Source organism: Stenella coeruleoalba (assembly GCF_951394435.1).
Source record: "Stenella coeruleoalba genome assembly, chromosome: 12".
Taxonomy (NCBI): Eukaryota; Metazoa; Chordata; class Mammalia; order Artiodactyla; family Delphinidae; genus Stenella; species Stenella coeruleoalba.
The window spans coordinates 40086976-40108192 of NC_137158.1; the positions used below are offsets into that span (position 1 = coordinate 40086976).

Genomic DNA, 21217 nt, shown 5'->3' on the forward strand with positions numbered 1-21217 from the left:
ATGGGATCCGTTTTTTTTTCTTCTATTGTATTTCCAACAGGTCATTGCTAATATGTCAGAAAGATAAAGCCATTAAAATGTTTTCCAGTATTCTCCTTTGCTTAAGAGGGGGTATAATTAAGCCACTGAGTTCTTTAAAATTCATAAGTGGCTTCCTGGAAACTTCAGGATTAAATTCAAACTGCTTATCGTTGTAAGGCCCTGTGTCACCTGGTTCCTTTATATTTTTCTAGTAGCCCAACTCTTGCCCCCTCTGCCTTTCACTTTATATCTCAATACTGAACTTGTTTCATTTTCTTCAGTGTACTATCCTCTCATATTTTAGAGCCTTCTCCCAGCTTAATGCATTTCCTTCCCTTCCTTCCATTTTTCCCTGGCTAACTCCTGTTTGTCCTTTTGCTCTCAATTGAAACATCATTTCCTCTGAGTACCCTTATCTCCTTAAGCTAGGTTACTAGCTTTGGCTCTGTGATCTCATAGCATCCTCCTCTTCCCTTTACTTCATACCACACTTTGTTAAAGTTGTTTATCCACTTGTTTATATCTCCCCCCGTGCCCTGTTGATATTTTGAGTGCAGTTACAGTATCTGTCTAGCTAGCTGTGTTTGAAGTTTTTAGTACAGAGCTTTACACTCTATAGCTGCTTTATAATTTGTGGAATTAGTTGTTGCTTATTCAGTTTTTCTATTTAATAGGTTTTCAAATGATTCTTTTCGGTATAATTAAGTTTTTGAACCCAATTGCACCTGTTGGTACTTTTATCCCATTGTGTAGCACGGCAACATCATCTTGACTGTGATACAGCACTGATTTGTCTCCTAACTTTGTGTCATCTTTGTATTTGAGGGCTAGGTCTTCATTTAGTGCCAGATTTTGTTCTCAAAGCTCAAAAAGGTGTACATAAATCTAGTTAGTCAAAATTCTTAAAAGCCAGCTATGTGAAATGTAAGGGCTTTTAGATTTATATGGAAAGGAATTTCTTTCCTCTAACACTTCAACTTTGGGCTTTTAGTGAAAAAGCTGCTTACTCACAGACATAGAAAACAAACTTATGGTTACCAAAGGGGAAAGGCGGGAGGAGGGATAAATCAGGAATTTGGGATTAACAGATACACACTACTATATATAAAATAAACAACAAGGATCTACTATATAGCACAGGGAACTGTATTCAATATCTTGTAATAGCCTATAATGGAAAAGAGTCTGAAAAAAGAATATGTAGATGTATAACTGAATCACTTTGCTGTACAGCTGAAACTAACACAGCATTGTAAATCAACTATATTTCAATTAAAAAAAAAATTTGCTGCTGCTGCTGCTACTGGGTTTTACAAGAGTGCCGTATATGAGCAGAGGCAGGTTGAGCCCAGAGTGCAGGCAGGGCAGAGCTCTAGCTGGGCCTGAGTAGGATGGAGACCCAGGAGGGGTGGATTGTTGGTTGCTCCAGGAGGCTTGAGTACTTCAAATTAGAGGGAGGTTTGTGTTTTTTCTGTTGCCTGGCTATGATAAATGGGAGCACAATCTTCACTTGTCTGTAGTGTTATGGTGATTTTAATGAGGGCAATATCCTGGTGGTAGTTTGGGGTCACTTAGCTTTAGATCCTATCTTGCCTATTCACTTAAATTTTCTAACATTTTATGGTGTTTTAGTTTCCTCATTTGTAAGAAATAACAATATCTACCTTAGATTTTTTTGGAGAAGATAATATATAGAATACCTTTCAGAATTCTATCAGTCATAAATTTTCAAATGAATCCAAGGTCTGTAAAGAAAACCTTAAGCTGTTAAATGAACCTAAAGCATATAACTTTTCTGGGTTACATGGATACCTCTTGTAATCTGTTAGTTTTGTATAACATCTTTAATTCTACTGAAGTAAACACATGTAATGCCTTGAAGTAGTCTAGACTCATCACAAATTGTATTGAATATTTCTGAACATACAACCGTCTAGGAAGGAATAATGCAAAAAGATAGTTTTCTTTACCTTGAAAACTCTTTAAATTTGTATGGTCATGTGTTATCTTGTGTATCTTCAATTCTTTCCTTTAATCATAGGATACTTTTGAGCTGAGAAATCTTTACAGAATGTTTTTGAGTTGAACCCCACTTTACTGACAAGTTGTATGTAAAACTTCTGCACATTAAACTACATCTCTACTGATTTTGAGTATGAAGTTGGAGATGGTTTCTCAAAAAATATTTAACCTTAGGTATTAAAACAAAAAAACCTTAAGGGTGAAGCAAACCTTTAAAATAACATTTCTGAAAGGAAAATGCTTACTTTTTGTTCAAATAGTCTGGTCCACCATTTTGCTTAAGTCTCTAAAGAATATCTCTAAGACTTTCTTAACTATCTACCTTTGTGTAGAATTTGAAATTCCATTCCAATTTAAAGCACCAAAGAACACAGAGACCACACATCCCCTTTGTTGTTATTTCTCAGCTCTATGGAGACAGTGTCAACACAGTTAAGCTTTATGACATATGTTTTAGTCAGGGTTCTCCAGAGAGACAGAACCAATAAGATGTATATACATTTAGAAAGAGATTTATTATAAGGAATCAGCTCATGCAATTATGGAGGTTGACAAGTCCCAAGATCTACAGTCAGCAAGCTGGAGACCCAGAGACCCAGGAGAGTTGGTAGTGTAATGCCAGTCTGAGTCCGAAGGCCTGAGAACCAGGAGAGCCCATAGTGTAGTTGTAGTCCAAAGACTGGCAGGCTTAAGACCCATGAAGAACTGATGTTTCAGTTTGAGTCCAAAGGCAGGAGACAACCGATGTTCCAAGCTTAAAGGCAGTCAGGCGGAAGGAGTTCCCTCTTACTAAGGGGAAAGTCAGCCTTTTGTTCTGTTCAGGGCTTCAAGTAATTGGATGAGGCCCACCCACATAAGGGAGAACAGTCTACTCAGTCTTCCGTTTCAGGTGTTAACCTCATCAGAAACACCCTCACAGACACATCCAGAATAATGTTTGACTAAATGTATAGGCGCTCGATGGCCCAGTCAAGTTGCCAAATAAAATTAACTATCACAACATATGTCAAGATTATTGTTGTCCTCAGTGTGTGAGCAGCATTTCCCCTCATGTTCTTAAGGTGCTTGCAGCAGTCCAGCTACCTTAATTTCACAGGTAAAAGTACAAAGGCAGGAAGGAATGAGTTTCTGTCCTGGTCTCCTTTTGAAGAGTATCAGGAGAAACTTTGGCAGAAGCTGACTTCCTCTTAGGCATCATTGGCTAGGATGGTGATCATGTGCCCAAGCTGCCATGATCCAGAGTCAAAATGGTGGAGTCAGGAGATAAATCTGGAGGGTATGACTCCAGAGCCCATGCTGCTTCCACTGTAACATGCTGCCTCCCTGCTGGACCTGTAGGTACAAATGCTGGCTCTGCCACTACCTAGCTATGGGAACATGGACAGATTACTTACTTAGTCCCTCTGTGCCTTAGTGTCTTCACCTTTAAGGTAGGAATATGTTAGTACCTACATCATAGGGTGGTTGTGAAGATTAAATGAATGAAGGTATGTAAAGTACTTAGAAAAGTACCTGGCACTTAGTGAGTACCCACTAAAGGTTAGCAATTGTTGCTGCTGTTGTTATTAACTATATGATCTTGGTCAGTTTACTTAACCTGCAACTTGCAGTGCTAACTCTCTGGTCCAAATCATAGACATCTCTGAACTGTACTATTGTTAAGAGTTTCCTAAGTAGTCTCCCTGCTTCCACTTAAAAAAAAAATTACATATATGTGTATAATAGTTTTATCGAATACCATACAATATAAAAATACATACATATATAAAAATATATGTATATTATATATAATATATAATAGCATTATTGAATATCATACTATTCCTCCGTTTCTGCTTTCCTTTTGAATTTCTATTATCTTATTTTCTACAAACGGATTAATCTTTTAAAAAACAAATTGTGACACACCCCTGATCAAAACCTTCTACTTGATCTTAATCCTATCACATTCACACTATTTACCATGGCTTACAAGACCGTACATGATCTGGTTCTTCCTCTCCTTTCCAACTTCACCCTGTAACATACTCCACCTTGTTCATTTAAATCAGCCACGTAGACTTTCTTTTCTTTCTTTGAAAATGTGAAGCTTATATCCATTTTCACTTTAGGGTTTTTGCCAGAGCTCTTCGCTCTGCCTGGGAAGTTCTCCCAGATCTTCCTCAGGGCTGACTCCTTTGGGCATTCAGGTATCAACTTATGTCACTTCCACAGGGAAGCTTTTCCTCATAATCTATAGGAGTCCTCAATCATTCCCTAGCATAGTGCTTCTCAGTCTTCAGTGTGCATATGAAACACCTATGTGTTTTGTTAAAAATGCAAATTTTGATTCAGACCCCTAGGGTAGGGCCTGAGATTCTGTACTTCTGTTGAGCTCCCTGGAGATGCCATGCTGTTGGTCAGAGGTCCTAGGATATCACTCTGTTTTATTTTCACCAGCATACTGATTATTATGTGATCTGTTGTTGCTCTTTATTTAATTTTTTGTCTCTCTTCCCCTTGACTGGAGGGAAGGCTCCATAAGGAAAGAAATTTGTTTTTAATTGTTGTTTCACCAGTGGCATGAATAGTGCCTGAGCTATAGTTGGTTCTCAAGAAAACTGAGTGAATGAATCAATGAATAGATTTATCCATGGATTTTTTTTTATTATCATTTTTTTAACATCTTTATTGGAGTATAATTGCTTCACAATGGTGTGTTAGTTTCTGCTTTACAACAAAGTGAATCAGCCATATGCATACATATATCCCCGTATCTCCTCCCTCTTGCATCTCCCTCCCACCCTCCCTATCCCACCCTCTAGGTGGTCACAAAGCACCACACAGAGCTGATCTCCCTGTGCTATTCGGCTGCTTCCCACTAGCTATCTGTTTTACATTTGGTAGTGTATATAAGTCCATATCCATGGATTTTTAAGTTATTTGTATAATAGGATTATTGTGAGGAGTAAAACAAGTAATTATGTTAAGTTACTTAACCTAGTCCCTGGCACACAGTAGGTGCTCAATAAATATGAGCTGCTATTATTAGAATTTCCTTCTAAAACTGTTTTGACAATTATTTTTAAAACAGTGGTTCTTAATCAGTTTTTGTTCACTTGTTTGAAAATCTGAAGGAATCTGTAGTATATTTAGAGATCTTACCTCAGAAGAAATGCAAAAACATACACACACACAATTTTCTTTTAATTTCAGAGGGCTCTGAGACCATCCCCCCCCTTCCCTGCCAGTTGACTTGTCATGGACCCCAAGTCAAGACCTTGTTTAAAAAAAAACAACCTACGTGTATATAACAATTCTTGTTAGGACTGTTAGTGACAATTTGCCTTTTTCTAATTTCTTTTATAATTGTTGCTGTTGAATTGCCTCTTCTTTCTGTGTTATAGGTTACCATGTGCCATTAAGAAGAGCATAAATGTGGTTTATTATATTAATTATTATTTTTTAAAAAATATTTATTTATTTATTTGGCTGTGCCGGGTCTTAGCTGTGGCACCCGGGATCTTCGTTGCGGCGTGTGGGATCTTTTAGTTGTGGCATGCAGGATCTTAGCTGCAGCATGCGGGATCTAGTTCCCTGAATAGGGATCGAACCTGGGCCCCCTGCACTGGGAGCAAGGAGTCTTAACTACTGGACCACCAGAGAAGTCCCTGTTATATTACTTATTAATGCCATGAGATTGTTTAAGTGGAACATATTAGCATAGACTGTAATACTGCAGAACTTCAGAAGAATTTTTTTGTTCTAAACCTCTGTCTTCAGATGAAAACTTAAATATTGGGGGAAATCACTTCTTCCCCTGCCGATAGCACCCCCACAAACAGACAAACATGGTGTATATCCCTGAAACTTTCCAAACTAACTGTAAGAAGCATGCCAAGCATTAAACCCACAGAGTGACACAGGACAAGAAGGGCAAGGACTCTCTGAATGCCCAGGGAAAGCGGTCTTATGACAGGAAGCAGACTAAGCTGCTTTTCTGGAAAAAAGGCTAAAACTGCAAATGGAGATTGTGCTGAGGCTTGAATGCATTGAGCCTAGAAAGTGCTGCAGAGTTAGAGAGTGCTGACTGTTAAGACCAGCAAGCATTTTGAACTGGGAGGAGATAAGAGAAAGGGCTAAGTACTCCAGTTCTAAACTTCATCTTTTGTTTTATTGTGAAGACAATAAAATCTGGAGGTTATGTTCACTTCAAAAAAAAGTTGAAGCAGGGGGAATTGAAGTAATAACAAATACACTCAGAGCCTGGGGAAACTCATTTATTTTCCTTGGGGAGAAAAATTGAAGTAATTGTTAAAATACTATCTAGAAAGTTATAATAGATTATTCAGATGCTAAGACATCATGATATTGAGTAAATCTTATAACAAGTGGGCTATGGAGTATAGTGGGATCTTCCTTAAACTTCGTTTAGGAGAAAGTAGTGAAATAAGGTACAAAATTGAGGTATTAGAACAGCGCAGACTTTTTGTGCCTCTAAAATCTTACATTTATGTTTGTAGATTAGTTTGTGGATCTTCAGAATGGCATTTTCCCACTGTCCATTTGGAGTACAATAAGACAAATTGATACAAATCAAAATAATATGGCAGCAGCATCACATAATTTGTGTACACTGATGCAGTAACAGATTTAATTTAGTGCAGCTTTTGAGAAGTCTTTTGTGATTCAATTTATACAGCTGCTGTCCAGGCCTAAGCTGGCCAATCTCTCAGCCTTGAGTATCTTGCCTGACTGATTCTCTCTTTCTTTTTCTTTTTAAAAAGACTGATATTTTTTAGAGCAGTTTAGGTTCACAGCAAAATTCAGAGGAATGTTACAGAGATTTCCCATATACCTCCTGCCCCCGACATGTCCCCTGTTATCAATACTCCCCAGTTATCAACATCCCATACCAGAGAGGTACCTTTGTTACAGTCGATGAACCTACATTGACACAGCATCATCATCCAAAGTCCATAGTTTACAATGGGGTTCTTGGTGTAGTACATTCTACGAATATGGACAAACGTACAATGACACATATGCACATTATAGTATATTTTAGGGTATTTTCACTACCCTAAAAACCCTCTGTGCTCTGCCTATTCACACCTTCTTCCTACCTACCCCCTCCCTTTGTTTACTACTGATCTTTTTACTGTCAATAGTTTTGCCTTTTCCATAATGTCATATCATTAGAATATAGGACCTTACAGTATGTAGCTTTTTCAAATTGGTCTTTTACTTAGTTATGTGCATTTAAGTTTTTTCCATGTGTTTTCATGGTTTGATAGACTCATTTCTTTTTAGTGCTGAATAATATTCCATTGTCTGGATGTACCAGTTTATTTATCCATTCTCCTACTGAAGGACATCTTTGTTGCTTCCAAGTTTTGACAATTATGAATAAAGCTGCTATAAATATGTGTGTGCAGGTTTTTTTGTGGACATAAATTTCCAGCTTCTTTGGGTAAATACCAAGGATAATGATTGTTGGATTGTATGGTAAGAGTATGTTTAGTTTTGTAAGAAACGGCCAAACTGTCTTCTAAAGTGGCTGTACCATTTTGCATTCTCCCCAGGAAAGAGAGGTTCTATTGTTCCACATACTGGGCAGCATTTGTCAGTGTTCTGGATTTTGGCCATTCTAATAGGTGTGTAGTGGTATCTCATTTTTTTTTTCTTTTTTTTGGCCTTGTCACATAGCTTGCATTCCCTGACCAGGGATTGTGAAAGTGCCAAGTCCTAACTGCTGACCACCAGGGAATTCCTTCTCATTGTTCTTTTAATTTGCATTTCCCTGATGACATATGATATGGAGATCTTTTCATATGCTTTTTTGTCATCTGTATATCTTCTTTGGTGTGGTTTCTGTTAAAGTCTTTGGCCCAGTTGTTTTTTTTAAAATTTATTTTATTTTAGTTTTATTTTTGGCTGCGTTGGGTCTTCGTTGCTGCGTGTGGGCTTTCTTTAGTTGCAGCAAGCAGGGGCTACTCTTCGTTGTGGTGCACGGGCTTCACATTGCAGTGGCTTCTGTTGTTGCGGAGCACGGGCTCTAGGCACATGGGCTTCAGTAGTTGTGGCACGTGGGCTGAGTAGTTGTGGCTCGTGGGCTCTAGAGCACAGGTTCAGTAGTTGTGGTGCACGGGCTTAGTTGCTCTGTGGCATGTGGGATCTTCCCAGAGCAGGGCTCGAACCTGTGTCCCCTGCATTGGCAGGCGGATTCTTAACCACTGCACCACCAGGGAAGTCCTGTTTGGCCCAGTTTTTAATCAGATTGTTTATTTTCTTGTTGTGAGTTTTTAGAGTTCTTTGTATATTTTGGATAATAGTCCTTTATGAGATGAGTCTTTTGCAAATATTTTCTCCCAGTCTGTGGTTTGTCTTTTGAGATCATGGCATTGTCTTCTGCAGAACTGAAGTTTTTAATTTAATGAAGTCTAGCTTATCAATGATTTCTTTCATGCATTGTGCCTTTGGTGTTGTATCTAAAAAGTCAAAGCTATACCCAAGCTCGTCTAGGTTTCTCCTATGTCTCCTGTATTTCTCCCATGTTATCTTCTAGGAGTTTTATAGTTTTTTCTTTTACATTTAGCTCTATGATGCATTTTGAGTTAATTTTTGTGTAGGGTTTAAGGTCTGTGTCTAGATTCATTTTTTTTGCATGTGGATGTCCAGTTGTCCCAGCATCATTTGTTGAAAAGTCTTATCTTTGCTCCATTGTATTGCCGTTGCTCCTTTGTCAAAGATAAATTGGCTATATTTACGTGGGCCTATTTCTGGACTCTATTATGTTCCATTGATCTATTTGTCTATTCTTTTGGCAATACCACACTGTTCTGATTATTGTAGCTTTATAGTAGATCTTAAAGTTGAGTAGTGTCAGTCCTCCAATTTTGTTTTTCTCCTTCAGTATTGTGTTGGTTATTCTGAGTCTTTTGCTTCTTCATTTAAACTTGAGAATTATTTTGTCAGTATCCACAAAATAACTTGCTAGGATTTTAATTGAGATGCCTTTGAATCTATAGATCAAGTTAGGAAGAACTGACATTTTGACAATATTGAGTCTTCCTATACGTGAACATGGAATATCTCTCCATTTTTAAGTTCTTTGATTTTGTTCATCAGAATTTTGTAGTTTTGTTCATATAGATCTTGTACATATTTTGTTAGATTTACACTGAAGTATTTCCTTTTTGGAGGGTGCTAATGTAAATGGTATTGTGTTTTTTTAAAAAAATATTTATTTATTTATTTTGGTTGTGCCAGGTCTTAGTTGCAGCATGCAGGATCCTTTGTTATGGCATGTGGGATCTTTAGTTGTGGCATGCGAGCTCATAGTTGTGGCATGTGGGCTTCTTAGTTGTAGCATGTGGACTTCTTAGTTGCGGCATGCAGACTCTTAGTTGCGGCATGTGGACTTCTTAGTTGTGGCATGTGGACTTCTTAGTTGTGGCATGTGCACTCTTAGTTGTGGCATGCATGCAGGATCTAGTTGCCCTACAAGGGATCGAACCTGGGCCTCCTGTATTGGGAGCACAGAGTCTTACCCACTGGACCATCAGAGAAGTCCTGGTATTGTGTTTTTAATTTCACATTCCACTTGTTCATTGCAGGCATATATGAAAGCAGTTGACTTTTGTATATTAACCTTGTATCCTTACTATAATTACTTGTTAGTCCCAGGAGTTATTTTATTGATTCTTTTGTATTTTCTGTATAGATGACCATGTCATTTGGGAACAGACCATTTTATATCTTCCTTCTCAATCTGTATACCTTTTATTGCCTTTTCTTGTCTTATGGATTTATCTAGTACTATGTTGATAAGGAGTGAGGAGAGGGGACATCCTTGCCTTGTTCTTGATCTTAGTGGGAAACATCTAGTTTCTTACCATTAAGTATGATGTTTGCTGTAGGTATTCTTTATCAAGATGAGGAAGTTCCCTCTATTCCTAGTTTACTGAGAGTTTTTATCATGAATGTGTATAAGTTTTTTCAGATGCTTTTTCTGCATTTATTGATCTGATCATGTGATTTTTCTTCTTTAGTCTGTTGATGTGATGGATTACATTAATTCATTTTAAAATGTTGAACCAGGGACTTCCCTGGTGGTCCAGTGGTTAAGACTCCATGCTTCCACTGTAGAGGGCATGGATTCGATCCCTGGTCAGGGAACTAAGATCCTGCATGCCACATGGCACAGCCAAAAAAAAAAAAAAAAAAAAGAAAAGAAAAAAGGTTGAACCAGCCTTGCATTCCTGGGATAATTCTCACTTGTTTATATTGTGAAATTCTTTTTATACATTGTTGGATTTGATTTGGTAGTATTTTGTTAGGGATTTTTGCATCTATGTTCACGAGAGATATTGGTGTAGTTTTCTTTTCTTGTAATGTCTTTGTCTTATTTTGGTATTAGGGAAATGCTGGCCTCATAGAATGAGTTAGGAAGTATTCCTTCTGCTTCTAATCCTCTGAAAGAGGTTGTAGAGAATTAGTATAATTCTTTAAATGTTTGGTAGAATTCACCAGTGAACCCATCTGTGCCTGATGCTTTCTGTTTTGGAAGACTATTAATTACTGGTTCAGTTTCTTTAATAGATGCAGGCCTATTTAGATTGTCTGTTTCTTCTTGTGTGAATCTTGGCTGATGTGTCTTTCAAGGAATTTGTCCATTTCACCTAGGTTCTCAAATTTATGGGTTGAGTTGTTGATAGTATTCCTTTATTATCCTTTTAATGTCCATGGGATCTATAGTGATATCCCTCTTTCATTTCTGATATTAGCAATTAGTGTCCTCTCTCCTTTTTCCTTGTTAGCCTGGCTAGAGGCTTATCAATTTTATTGATCTTTTCAAAGAGCCAGTGTTTGGTTTCATTGATTTTCTCTGTTGATTTCCTATTTTCAATTCCACTGATTTCTGCTCTTATTTCTTTTCTTCTGCTTACTTTGGATTTAATTTTCTTTTTCTAGTTTCTTAAGGTGGAAACTTAGATGATTGATTTTAGATCTTTCTTCTTTCTAATATATACATTCATTGCTATAAATTTCCCTTTAATCACTGCTTTTGCTGCATCCCACAAATTTTGATAAATTGTGCTTCCATTTTCATTTAACTCGAAGAATTTTTACATTTATCTTGAGGTTTCTTCATTGACCCATATGTTATTTAGAAGTGTGTTGTTTCGTCTCTGCATATTTTATTTTATCTTTAAATTAAAAAAACTTTTTTTTGGCTGCGTTGGGTCTTCATTGCCGCACGTGGGCTTTCTCTAGTTGCGGCGAACAGGGGCTACTCTTCGTTGAGGTGTGCAGGCTTCTCATTGTGGTGGCTTCTCTTGTTGCGGAGCACGGCCTCTAAGGCGTGCTGGCTTCAGTAGCTGTGGCTTGTGGGCTCTAGAGTGCAGGCTCAGTAGTTGTGGCACACAGACTTAGTTGCTGTGCGGCACGTGGGATCTTCCTGGACCAGGGATCGAACTTGTGTCCCCTGCATTGGCAGGCGGATTCTTAACCACTGTGCCACCAGTGAAGTCCCATAGTTTCTGCATCTTTTAGAATTTTCCATTTATCTTTCTTAGATTTTTTTTTTTTTTTTTTTGCGGTACGCGGGCCTCTCACCATTGTGGCCTCTCCCGTTGCGGAGCACAGGCTCCGGACGCGCAGGCTCAGCGGCCATGGCTCCCGCGCCCAGCCGCTCCGCGGCATGTGGGATCTTCCCGGACCAGGGCACGAACCCGCATCCCCTGCATCGGCAGGCGGACTCTCAACCACTGCGCCGCCAGGGAAGCCCTCCATTTATCTTTCTGTTATTGATTTCTAGTTTAATTCCATTGTGGTCTGATGGCAGACATTGTATGATTTCTGTTCTTTTAACTTTGGTAAGGTGTGTTCTGTGGCCCAAAATATGATCTATCTTGGTGAATGTTCTGTGTGAGCTTGAGAATAATGTGTATTGTGCTGTTGTTGGATGAATTATTCTATAGATGTCAAGTTTAGCCAGTTGATTAATGGTGTTGTTGAGTTCAACTAAGTCCTTACTGATTTTCTGCCTACTGGATCTGTCCATTTCTGCTAGAGGGGTACTGAAGTCTCCAACTATGATAGTAGATTCATCTATTTTTCCTTATAGTTCTATCAATTTTTACCTCATGTAGTTTAACTTGATGGTCTGTTGTTAGGTGCATATATATTAACGATTGTTATGTCTTCTTGGAGAATCAACTCTTTTATCTTTATGTAACATCCTTCTGTATATCTGATAACTTTCCTTGCTTTGAAGTCTGGTCTGTCTGAAATTAATATAGCTACTCTTGCTTTCTTTTGATTAGTGTTAGCATGGTGTAATTTTTTCCATCCGTTTTTTAAAAATATCTTTATTGGATTATAATTGCTTTACAATGTTGTGTTAGTTTCTGCTCTATCCATCCATTTACTATTCATATGTATGTGTCTTTGAATTTAAAGTGAGTTTATTTTAGTCAACATGTAATTGAGTCTTGGGTTTTGATCCACTCTGACAATCTTTTAATTGGTTCATTTACACCAATCAATTTCTTTTCAATCTTGGGGGCAGCAGTTTGTCCTGTGTCCTTCCTTCTCTTATGGATCTGAAAAGATACGTTGATTTTTCAGCTTTTTACTTGTTGTTGGGATAGAATGGCGACTTATAAGCTTCTTATATGCAGTACTAGATAACCTATGATTCTCTTTTTATGTCTGCTGATTGCCTGAAGTGATGCCTCATCTTCAGTGTAACTTGGTTTTCCTTTTTGAGAAATGTGAATGAAGTATTAACTACTCAATAAAGATGTTCGGTTAGTAAAAATAAAAGTGGAAGCAAAGGACTTTAAGCCTCTCCAAAGCCAGATCCCAATAGAAACAATGTACTTTGCCCACAGTCCTGATGGTTCCTATGAATAACTTTAAAAATTAGATACTTTATAACTGTAAACAGGAATATGAAGACTGAGGAATATCTACTGGATTTGGCAACACTAGGCATTGGGTGGGGACTTCCCTGGTAGTCCAGAGGTTAAGAATCTGCCTTCCAATGCAGGGGACACGGGTTCTATCCCTGGTCGAGGAACTAGGATCCCCCATACCACAGGGCAACTAAGCCTGTGCGCCACAGTTAGCTGGTGCACCGCAGCTACAGAGCCCACGTGCAGCAACTGCTGAGCCCATGCACTCTGGAGCCCATGTGCTACAACTAGAGAGCCTGTGGGCTCTGGAGCTCACATGCCACAACTAGAGAGAAACCCACATGCCGCAACGAAAGATCATGCTGCAGCTAAGACCCAACGCAGCCAAAAATAAATAAATAAATAAATAATAAATATTTTAAAAAAAAGGCATTGAATGAACTTGGCAGAAGCCATCTCAGTAGAAGCTTGATTATAGTGGGTTGAGAAATGAGCAGGATGTGAGGGGGCGGCCAGAGAAAGTAAAGGCAACTCTTTCAAGTGGTTTGGCTATGAAGGGAAAGAGGGAGAGCAGGTGTCAAGTCAAGGAGGTTGTTTGTTGTTGTTATTATTTTAAGAGGAGAGGGTTGAGCTGATATGAAAAAAACTAGAAGAGAGGGGAAAGGAGATGATATAGTACAGAGGTGATTAATGAAGAGAATGATATCTCTGAAAATGTACGAAGGGAGGGGATTCAAGAAATATTTAATAAGCACCAATCATGTCATGCACTGTTGCCCTCAAAGAGCATATGTTCTGATGGGGAAAGAAAACAAAAAGGTAAATAAGTATCATATAAGGCATTTAGTATAACTAAATATAGTGGTTCTTTAGATATAAATAATAAAAATATATGTGTATAAAATACCAGAGAATATCATGCATAGAAAGATCCTTTTTTTCTTACTATTTCATACTTTTAATAAATTAGTTATTACTTCATGAAACTTGTTTTTCAGTTATGTATATTTGTGTGTATATTGGGTCATGATTTTTTTTCCAAAAAATTGAAATCCACTGATTAGAGGGTGAGTGAAGGCATTAATAGCCCTTGATGGAAAGAGAAATAGCTCTTAAGCTGTAACTGCGGAAAGAAAAGAGAATGGGGTAGATACAGGTGAGTTTGGAAATCTGGTGGTAGGGAGCTGAGGGTGAGTTGAGATTTGTGGAGGAGAAATTAGGCTGGCAGAGGGTTGGAGGAGGAGGCTCTCCAGTTGGGACCATTGTGAACAAAGGCATGGCTATGAAATGAAAGAATGGAAAATGTTTGAGATATGGTAAGCAATCCAGTTTGACTAGAAGGCAACCCACATTATTGAATCTACCTTTGCATTTTCCATTCTACCCCGCTTCCTAACATTTTTGCTGTTGCCATCCTAATATGGGCCTGTATTATTCCCACTTAGAATAGTTTCATAACCATTTTCTCTGTACCGAAATTCATTTTACTTGCTATTTCCAGTTGATCTTGATACATTACTGCTGCAATTTTTTTGTTCTTCCACCTGCACTTAAAACAAGTCAACTTTGGGACTTCCTTGTTGACGCAGTGGTTAAGAATCCGCCTGCCGATGTAGGGGACACAGGTTCGATCCCTGGTCCGGGAAGATCTCACATGCTGCGGAGCAGCTAAGCCCGTGCTCCACAACTACTGAGCCTGTGTTCTAGAGCCTGCGAGCCACAACTACTGAAGCCCATGTGCCACAACTACTGAAGCCCACGTGCCTAGAGCCCATGCTCCGCAAGAGAAGCCTGCACACCGCAGCAAAGATCCAACGCAGCCAAAAATAAATAAATAAATAAATTTTAAAAAAAACCCCAAAAAACAAGTCAACTTTGATATTCCCTATTACCCATTACATGTGGTGGTACTCAGTCATTTCTTGTATCGAAAAAATAGATGCATTTTGAACAGTAGAGGGGGAGTAGTCTGAAAATGCAGGCTGCACCCCTATTATGGATTCCTTGAACCTCAGAATGAGGACACTATCTGTGTTGGGAATCCCCAAGACTACCCCCAGGTTTGGTGATTTACTAGGAAGACTCAGAGGACTCAGCATATGGTTATACTCACAGCTACGATTTATCATAGCAAAAGGATACAGAGCACAATTAGCAAAGGGAAAATACATGTGGGACAATGTTCAGAGAAAATTAGGCACAAGCTTACAAGCGTCTTCTCCCAGGAGAGTCAAACAGAACATGCTTAATTCTTCCAGCAACTTACTGTGACAACAGGTGTGAAATGTTGTCTATTAGGGAAGCTCATTATAGGCTCAATGCCTAGAGTTGAGCCGTGGTTACAAAGGCACCCTCTGCCTAGCATGTGCCAAAATTACAGATTTATAGAAGGAAACTAGGTGTTCAGCATAAATCACATTGTATACGATACAAACATTTAGGCACAGTGAGTCACTCTTACCATTTCTGGGAATGATGGGAACCCAAGTTCCCAGTCAAGAGCCCATTTTTGCAAGCAGGCATTGCTAAGGACGGTAGTCTCAGGCCTGCTGTGTTAACTCTTTTCTGCACACTATTCTTACTTAATGTGATCCTATAAGGTGGGGAAGTGGCCTTAGGGGCTGATTTGGAAATGGGGTGATATGGGCTTGGGAATGAGGGAAATGTGAAGAGGTCAGGACTTTGTTACCCCCTCTTTTCTCAAATAGATTTGGGATCCGATGGAAAGTTTTGTATAGAAAAAGGTGCTGCTGTTAACATTGCATTTGAAAACCACTCCTTTAGGGAATTCCCTGGTGGCCCAGTGGCTAAGACTCTGTGCTCCCAGTGCAGGGGGTCCGGGTTCGATCCCTGGTCAGGGAACTGGATCCCACGTGCCGCAACTAAAGATCCCGTGTGCTGCAACTAAGACCTGGCACAGCCACACACACAAAAAAACTGTTTCCCTTAAAAAAAAAAAAAAAAAGAAAACCACGCCTTTAAACAATGAGATGAATTTTAAGCAAAATATTGATAAAATCACATTGAGATTTTAGCAAGATCATCCTTGTAGTTGATGGAAGATATTTTTAGAGATTGTGGTGTGGTCATGGTAAATGTGAGGCAGGAGGCGATCAGAGGCAGGGAGGCCAAGCCAGAGACAATAAGAGGCCCAGCTGGAGTGGTTGTGTGAAGAGGGGAGGAGGGAATGGATTAGAGAGTATTTAGGATGTAAAATTGAGTAGCACTGATGATTGATTGGCTGAGGACCTGGTTGAGGGCTGGGGAAAGGGTTTGTGGGATGGAGGAGAAGGAAATTAGCATTATCTTAGGTTTCTTACTTGGTTGATTCCAGGGAGTGGAAAAGAGCATTTTCCCTGGTTGTGAGTTTCTCAAATCCTCCAACACTAATGGTTATCCGTCAGTTCAGTTCTGGCACTATCTACCTGGAGGTAGCATCGGATCCCCCAAGTTAAAGGGCCAATCCCACAAAAGTGGCCCCACTTCAGAGGCCAGCTGCAAATGGGCTGCCCAAGCTACCCACACTTCCGCACGTCTGACTACAAATTTAGTGGGTTGATACTTAGCTAAATTTGATAATTTACTAGTAATGGTCATAGAAATCAGAAAAAACACTTTACTTATGTTTATCAGTTTATTATAAAGGGTACATAGAACTCAGGAACAGACAAATGGAAGAGATGCCCAGGGCAAGGGATAGGAGCAGGGGTGTGGAGCTTCCATGCCCTCTCTGGGTATGTCACCTTCCTGGCACCTTGATGTTTTCACCATCCTGGAAGCCCTCCATATCTTATTGTTCAAGAGTGTTTATAGAAGCATGTAAGCATACAATTTTTAAAAATTACTTAAATAATTAATTTTTGGCTACGTTGGCTCTTTGTTGCTGCGCGCAGGCTTTCTCTAGTTGTGGTGAGTGGGGGCTACTCTTTGTTGCGGTGCGTGGGCTTCTCACTGCGGTGGCTTCTCTTGTTGCAGAACATGAGCTCTAGGCGTGAGGGCTTCACTAGTTGTGGCACGCATGCTCAATAGTCATGGCTCATGGGTTCTAGAGCGCAGGCTTAGTAGTTGTGGCGCATGGGCTTTGTTGCTCTGCAGCATGTGGGATCTTCCCGGACCAGGGATCGAACCCGTGTCCCCTTCATTGGCAGGCAGATTCTTAACCACTGCGCCGCCAGGGAAGCCCTATAATTTTTAAAAGCTAACTTGTAAAACAGCATCTATAGCCCAAAGTTTCCCTTTTTCCTGTGAAACCTTTATTGAAGTACAATTTATATACAAATAACATTCATGATTTTAGGTGAGCAAGTCAATGAGTTATGACAAATGTATACAGTCATGTAACCACCATCATAATCATAATATAGAATACCTCCATCACCCCTAAAATTTGCTCCTACCCCTTTGCTACCAATCCCATAACCCTATTCCTGGGTTCTAGAAACCACTGATTTGCTTTCTTCCACTAGAAAAGTTTTGCTTTTTCTAGAACTTTGTATACTGTAGTCATATAAAATTAAATTTTGCTTCTGGCTTTTTTCAATTAGCATAATACTTTTAAGATTCATCTACATTGTTATATTTATCAGTAGTTTTAATCCTTTTTACTTCTGAGTAATATTCCATTGTGTGGATATACCATCGTTAACCCATTCATCAATTGATGGACATTTGGGTTCATTTCAGCTGTTAAATATTATAAATAAAGCTGCTGCTTTGAGTATTCAAATACAAAAAAAAAAAGTGGTTATAGAATTTAATCTCCAGCCTCCCCTGCCCTCCCAAGTTGGTGGGTGGGGCTGCAAGTTCCAACTTTCTAAACACTTGGTCTTTCTGGGAACCAGCTGTGTCCTGAGGTTATTTTGGGGCCCTACCCTGCGTTCATTAGCATATGTGGGATGGAAAGAGGCTCATTATGATAAACAGAAAACACTCTATCACTTAGGAAATTCCAAGGGTTTTATGAGCTCCGTACTAGGGACTGTGGACCAAGGGCAAATATGTTTCTTATACCACTCTGGTAGACATCTCAAATTGCTGGAAACCTTATGGAACTCTCAACCTATGCCTCCAGCTTCAACATGAACCCAAGCCTTGTTCTTGGTCCTATGAGGCCTAGGCTTCCAAGAGACCCTTAGTCCGGTTCTCTTTTGCAGGCTGTAAGCCCCCTGTATTAGTTAGGGTACAATTTAGGCCTCCGTAACAAAGAGACCCTAAAATACACTGCTTGAAAAGCAAGATAGACATTTATTTTACATAAAAATCCCGGCAGGTGGTCCAGAGCTGGTTTGGCAGCTCAGCATTGTTAGGGAACTTTGCTCTGCTTTGCTCAGCATTCTGTGCGCCTCTCCTTGCCAGGTTGGCTCTTCCAGCTGCAGTCATGGCACTTTCTTTCCAGTCAGAGGGAGGGAAGGGAAGGGGAGGAGTGGGATTCGCCCTTTCCCTTTAAGTGCTCCAGAGCGGAGCTGCACACATTTCAGCTTACATCCCATTGTTCACATGACCATCCTGGCTGCCAGAGAGGCCAGGATATGGAATATTTCACTCGGCAGCCTTGCACCCAGCTAAAACCTTTATTCAGAAAAAGGGAGAGCAGTTATTAGAGGATAGCTCTGCCCTATCCCTAACAGTCATGGTATATTTAAGGATTTTTTTTTTCCTTTTTTAGAAAATGATGGAAATAATGTTGTGACTGTTAATTCTTTTCCTAAATTAAGTAGTTTTCATATTATTGAAATAAAGGAAACATGGTATTCAATGGAACAAGAGGAACAATGGCAAAATACCCTTGTAAAATCTTTGTCTAAAAATGTGCCAGTTTGCTGCTCACTGAACCTGCCCCAGATAAGGAATGGAGTTCTAACTGGACCTTAACACAGACAATCAATTTTCTTCCCCAAGAAGCTAAAAAAAGGATTAACACACCTCCCTGCTTTGAAACAGACACTCTGTTGTGTCTCAACTCTTTGTGTTCAACCTAAAGGTGATGGAAAAGGGAAGGAGTCTCGCAAGAAGTGTGCTGAATTCAATGTGGTAACATCTGAATGCTGTGTTGTTTTAGACAGTGAATAAAGAGGCAGTAGAAAACCCTTTGTGACTAGCGTCTAAGTCTCTGTCTTCGTACTGAAGAACCAGATTTAGGCCTAATGCAAAGAAAGGTATCACCCCTGCTGTGAAGAAAGATGTGATGAACCCAGGTGGCTCATTCATTGGAGTGGAGGCAAAGCAGACATTCCATTCTTCCTGGAAGAGGGGTTGTAGTGATAGCTTATGAGTTTGGGGTTTATTAAACTGAGATATTTATAAATATATTTATGTTACAAAATGTGTTTTATATTATTATTTTCATCAAAGTGATATTTACAACTGCTCAAATATAATTATAACTGGTTAAAAGTTTTAATGTGGCCATTAAGAAATAATGTAGAGCACTATGAAATATCTTGATTTCAGAAAGTCTAAAATTTTATGTATATTTTTGTTTATAGCCTATACAGTTCAGACAGCCAAGAGTATGTCTTCAACTGCTGCTACAGAGGTTTATTCAAAAGCTTTAGCTGTTTGCCATGGACCACTGGACCACTATGACTTTCTGATCAAAGCTCGTGAGCTAAAGGACGATGAACATCAAAGAAGAGTCATACAGTGTTTGCAGGAATTACATGAGGAACTTAAAGGATACAGTATAGAGGCAGAAGGCCTTTTTTCTAAGGTAAGGTTTGTGTGACATTAAAGATTGAACAGTTAAAAATGTAAGCATTTAAAAAATGGATTAACTGCAGTTGGGTACAATGATGAAAGAGCTTGAAAATTTCCTACCAGTTCCTTTAAACAAGCTCTGTTGGATCCCCATTTCTGACCTCTTGATGTTCCATAGCTTTCTTTCACCTTCAGCGGGATTCAGATAGCTTCATATTGAGGTATTTAAAAAAAAAAAACCCTAAATACCAGTCAAAGTGAAAACTTGTGTGCATTTCAAAGCTTCTCCCTCTCTCTAGGTTAGGCCTGGCCCAGGATCAGCAGCAGAGAAGAGGGGGTGACTTGTTCTTCTCTCTCTATTCTTCTCCTCTCTCTGCTCTCTTGGCTTCTCTAGGCTCAGAACGAGGGGGATAGAAGATTAGAGTGAAACAGCAGAGTCTGAAGTCACCAGTTAAGGGCCTTTTGTGTGGTAGATGCTGACATGCTAGCTTTCTGTGAGGGGCACTGGGTGGATTCTTCAGGACTCCCATGAGGACCTCCCTGCTGCTCCACTCTGTGACTGACCTCTTACGGCTCTAACGGAACACCTCACACCACTACGTGAGGCTGAGACGGCCTTGCCCTTGCACTTAGCCTTCTAAGAGGGGTCCTTTCGGGACAGCGCTAACCAGGTCACCTTTATGGCGTCTACTTAGGCCACGGGAAGTATAACATCTCATTTCTCCAACCCCTTCTGCATGGGCAGCTTCAGTCAGTCTCCTGCCCTTGGACTTCTGCAGATATAAGAAGCAAGCACCAGTGTCTGTCTTTGTCCTGTGCACCCCTATACTCCTGGGGACACGTGTCAAGTTCTTCCATGAGTTCTTTCACACCCTGCTTTGGTAGCTGTCTGTAGATTTTCTCACCTAAATGAGTATCCACCCCGTTTTTTCCTTAATGCTAATCTCCTTGGATGTTTCTCTTGGGGACCCCCTGCACTTGGCATGAGGTTCATCTGGGGGAAATGCCACAGAATTCTTTACCCAGCTAACAGCTTTCTGCCTTGATTACTTTGATTTTAGGGCTGTTTTTTGACTTTTTTTTTCTCTTTTTTAAGTAATTCCTGCATGGATACAATTAGTGCCTCTCTTTAGTGTGTAGGGGGACCTGTCTCCCCTTGTCCTCAGCTTTGAGTTTTTGCTGAAATTCTGAGACACCAGGAAAACTCCCATTCCTTATCCTTCTGTAGAAGCCATTGTCATCAGTGGTGTCATCCTCAAATCATGAGGGGTATTAATAGTTACAAGAGTTAGAATTTGTTCAACCTAAGAAACTACTTTTCCTTTAACTGACTGACCAAACCTCCTCCCCCCACCCCGCTACACAAATATTCTTTTATTATAAGATCTTTATAAGAAAGGTATTGTATAACAATGTGTTAGTAGTACTTTATTTAAAAACTCTACTGAAAGTAATTTTATGTTTTAAAAAGCACTTCAGAGTGTAATGAAATAGTTTTATTTTTATATAAGGAAAAGGCTGCCATTGTGTTAGCATCTTTTGGTTAAAAGGAATAGAGAATTATTTAGGTCTGA

General features: G+C 39.5%; 1 protein-coding gene across 6 annotated transcripts in view; it reads left to right on the plus strand.

Annotated features, from left to right (window-relative positions):
• The window catches only part of AFG1L (AFG1 like ATPase), a gene marked incomplete at its 5' end in the record, with an annotated part of 226328 nt that overhangs the window by 32352 nt on the left and 172759 nt on the right, over positions 1–21217 (plus strand). For all 6 annotated transcript variants that reach the window (XM_079939409.1, XM_079939411.1, XM_079939408.1 and 3 more), the window contains one exon: positions 19433–19656. In XM_079939409.1, the coding sequence (XP_079795535.1) occupies positions 19459–19656 (198 nt within the window). The remainder of the gene's footprint in view (positions 1–19432; positions 19657–21217) is intronic.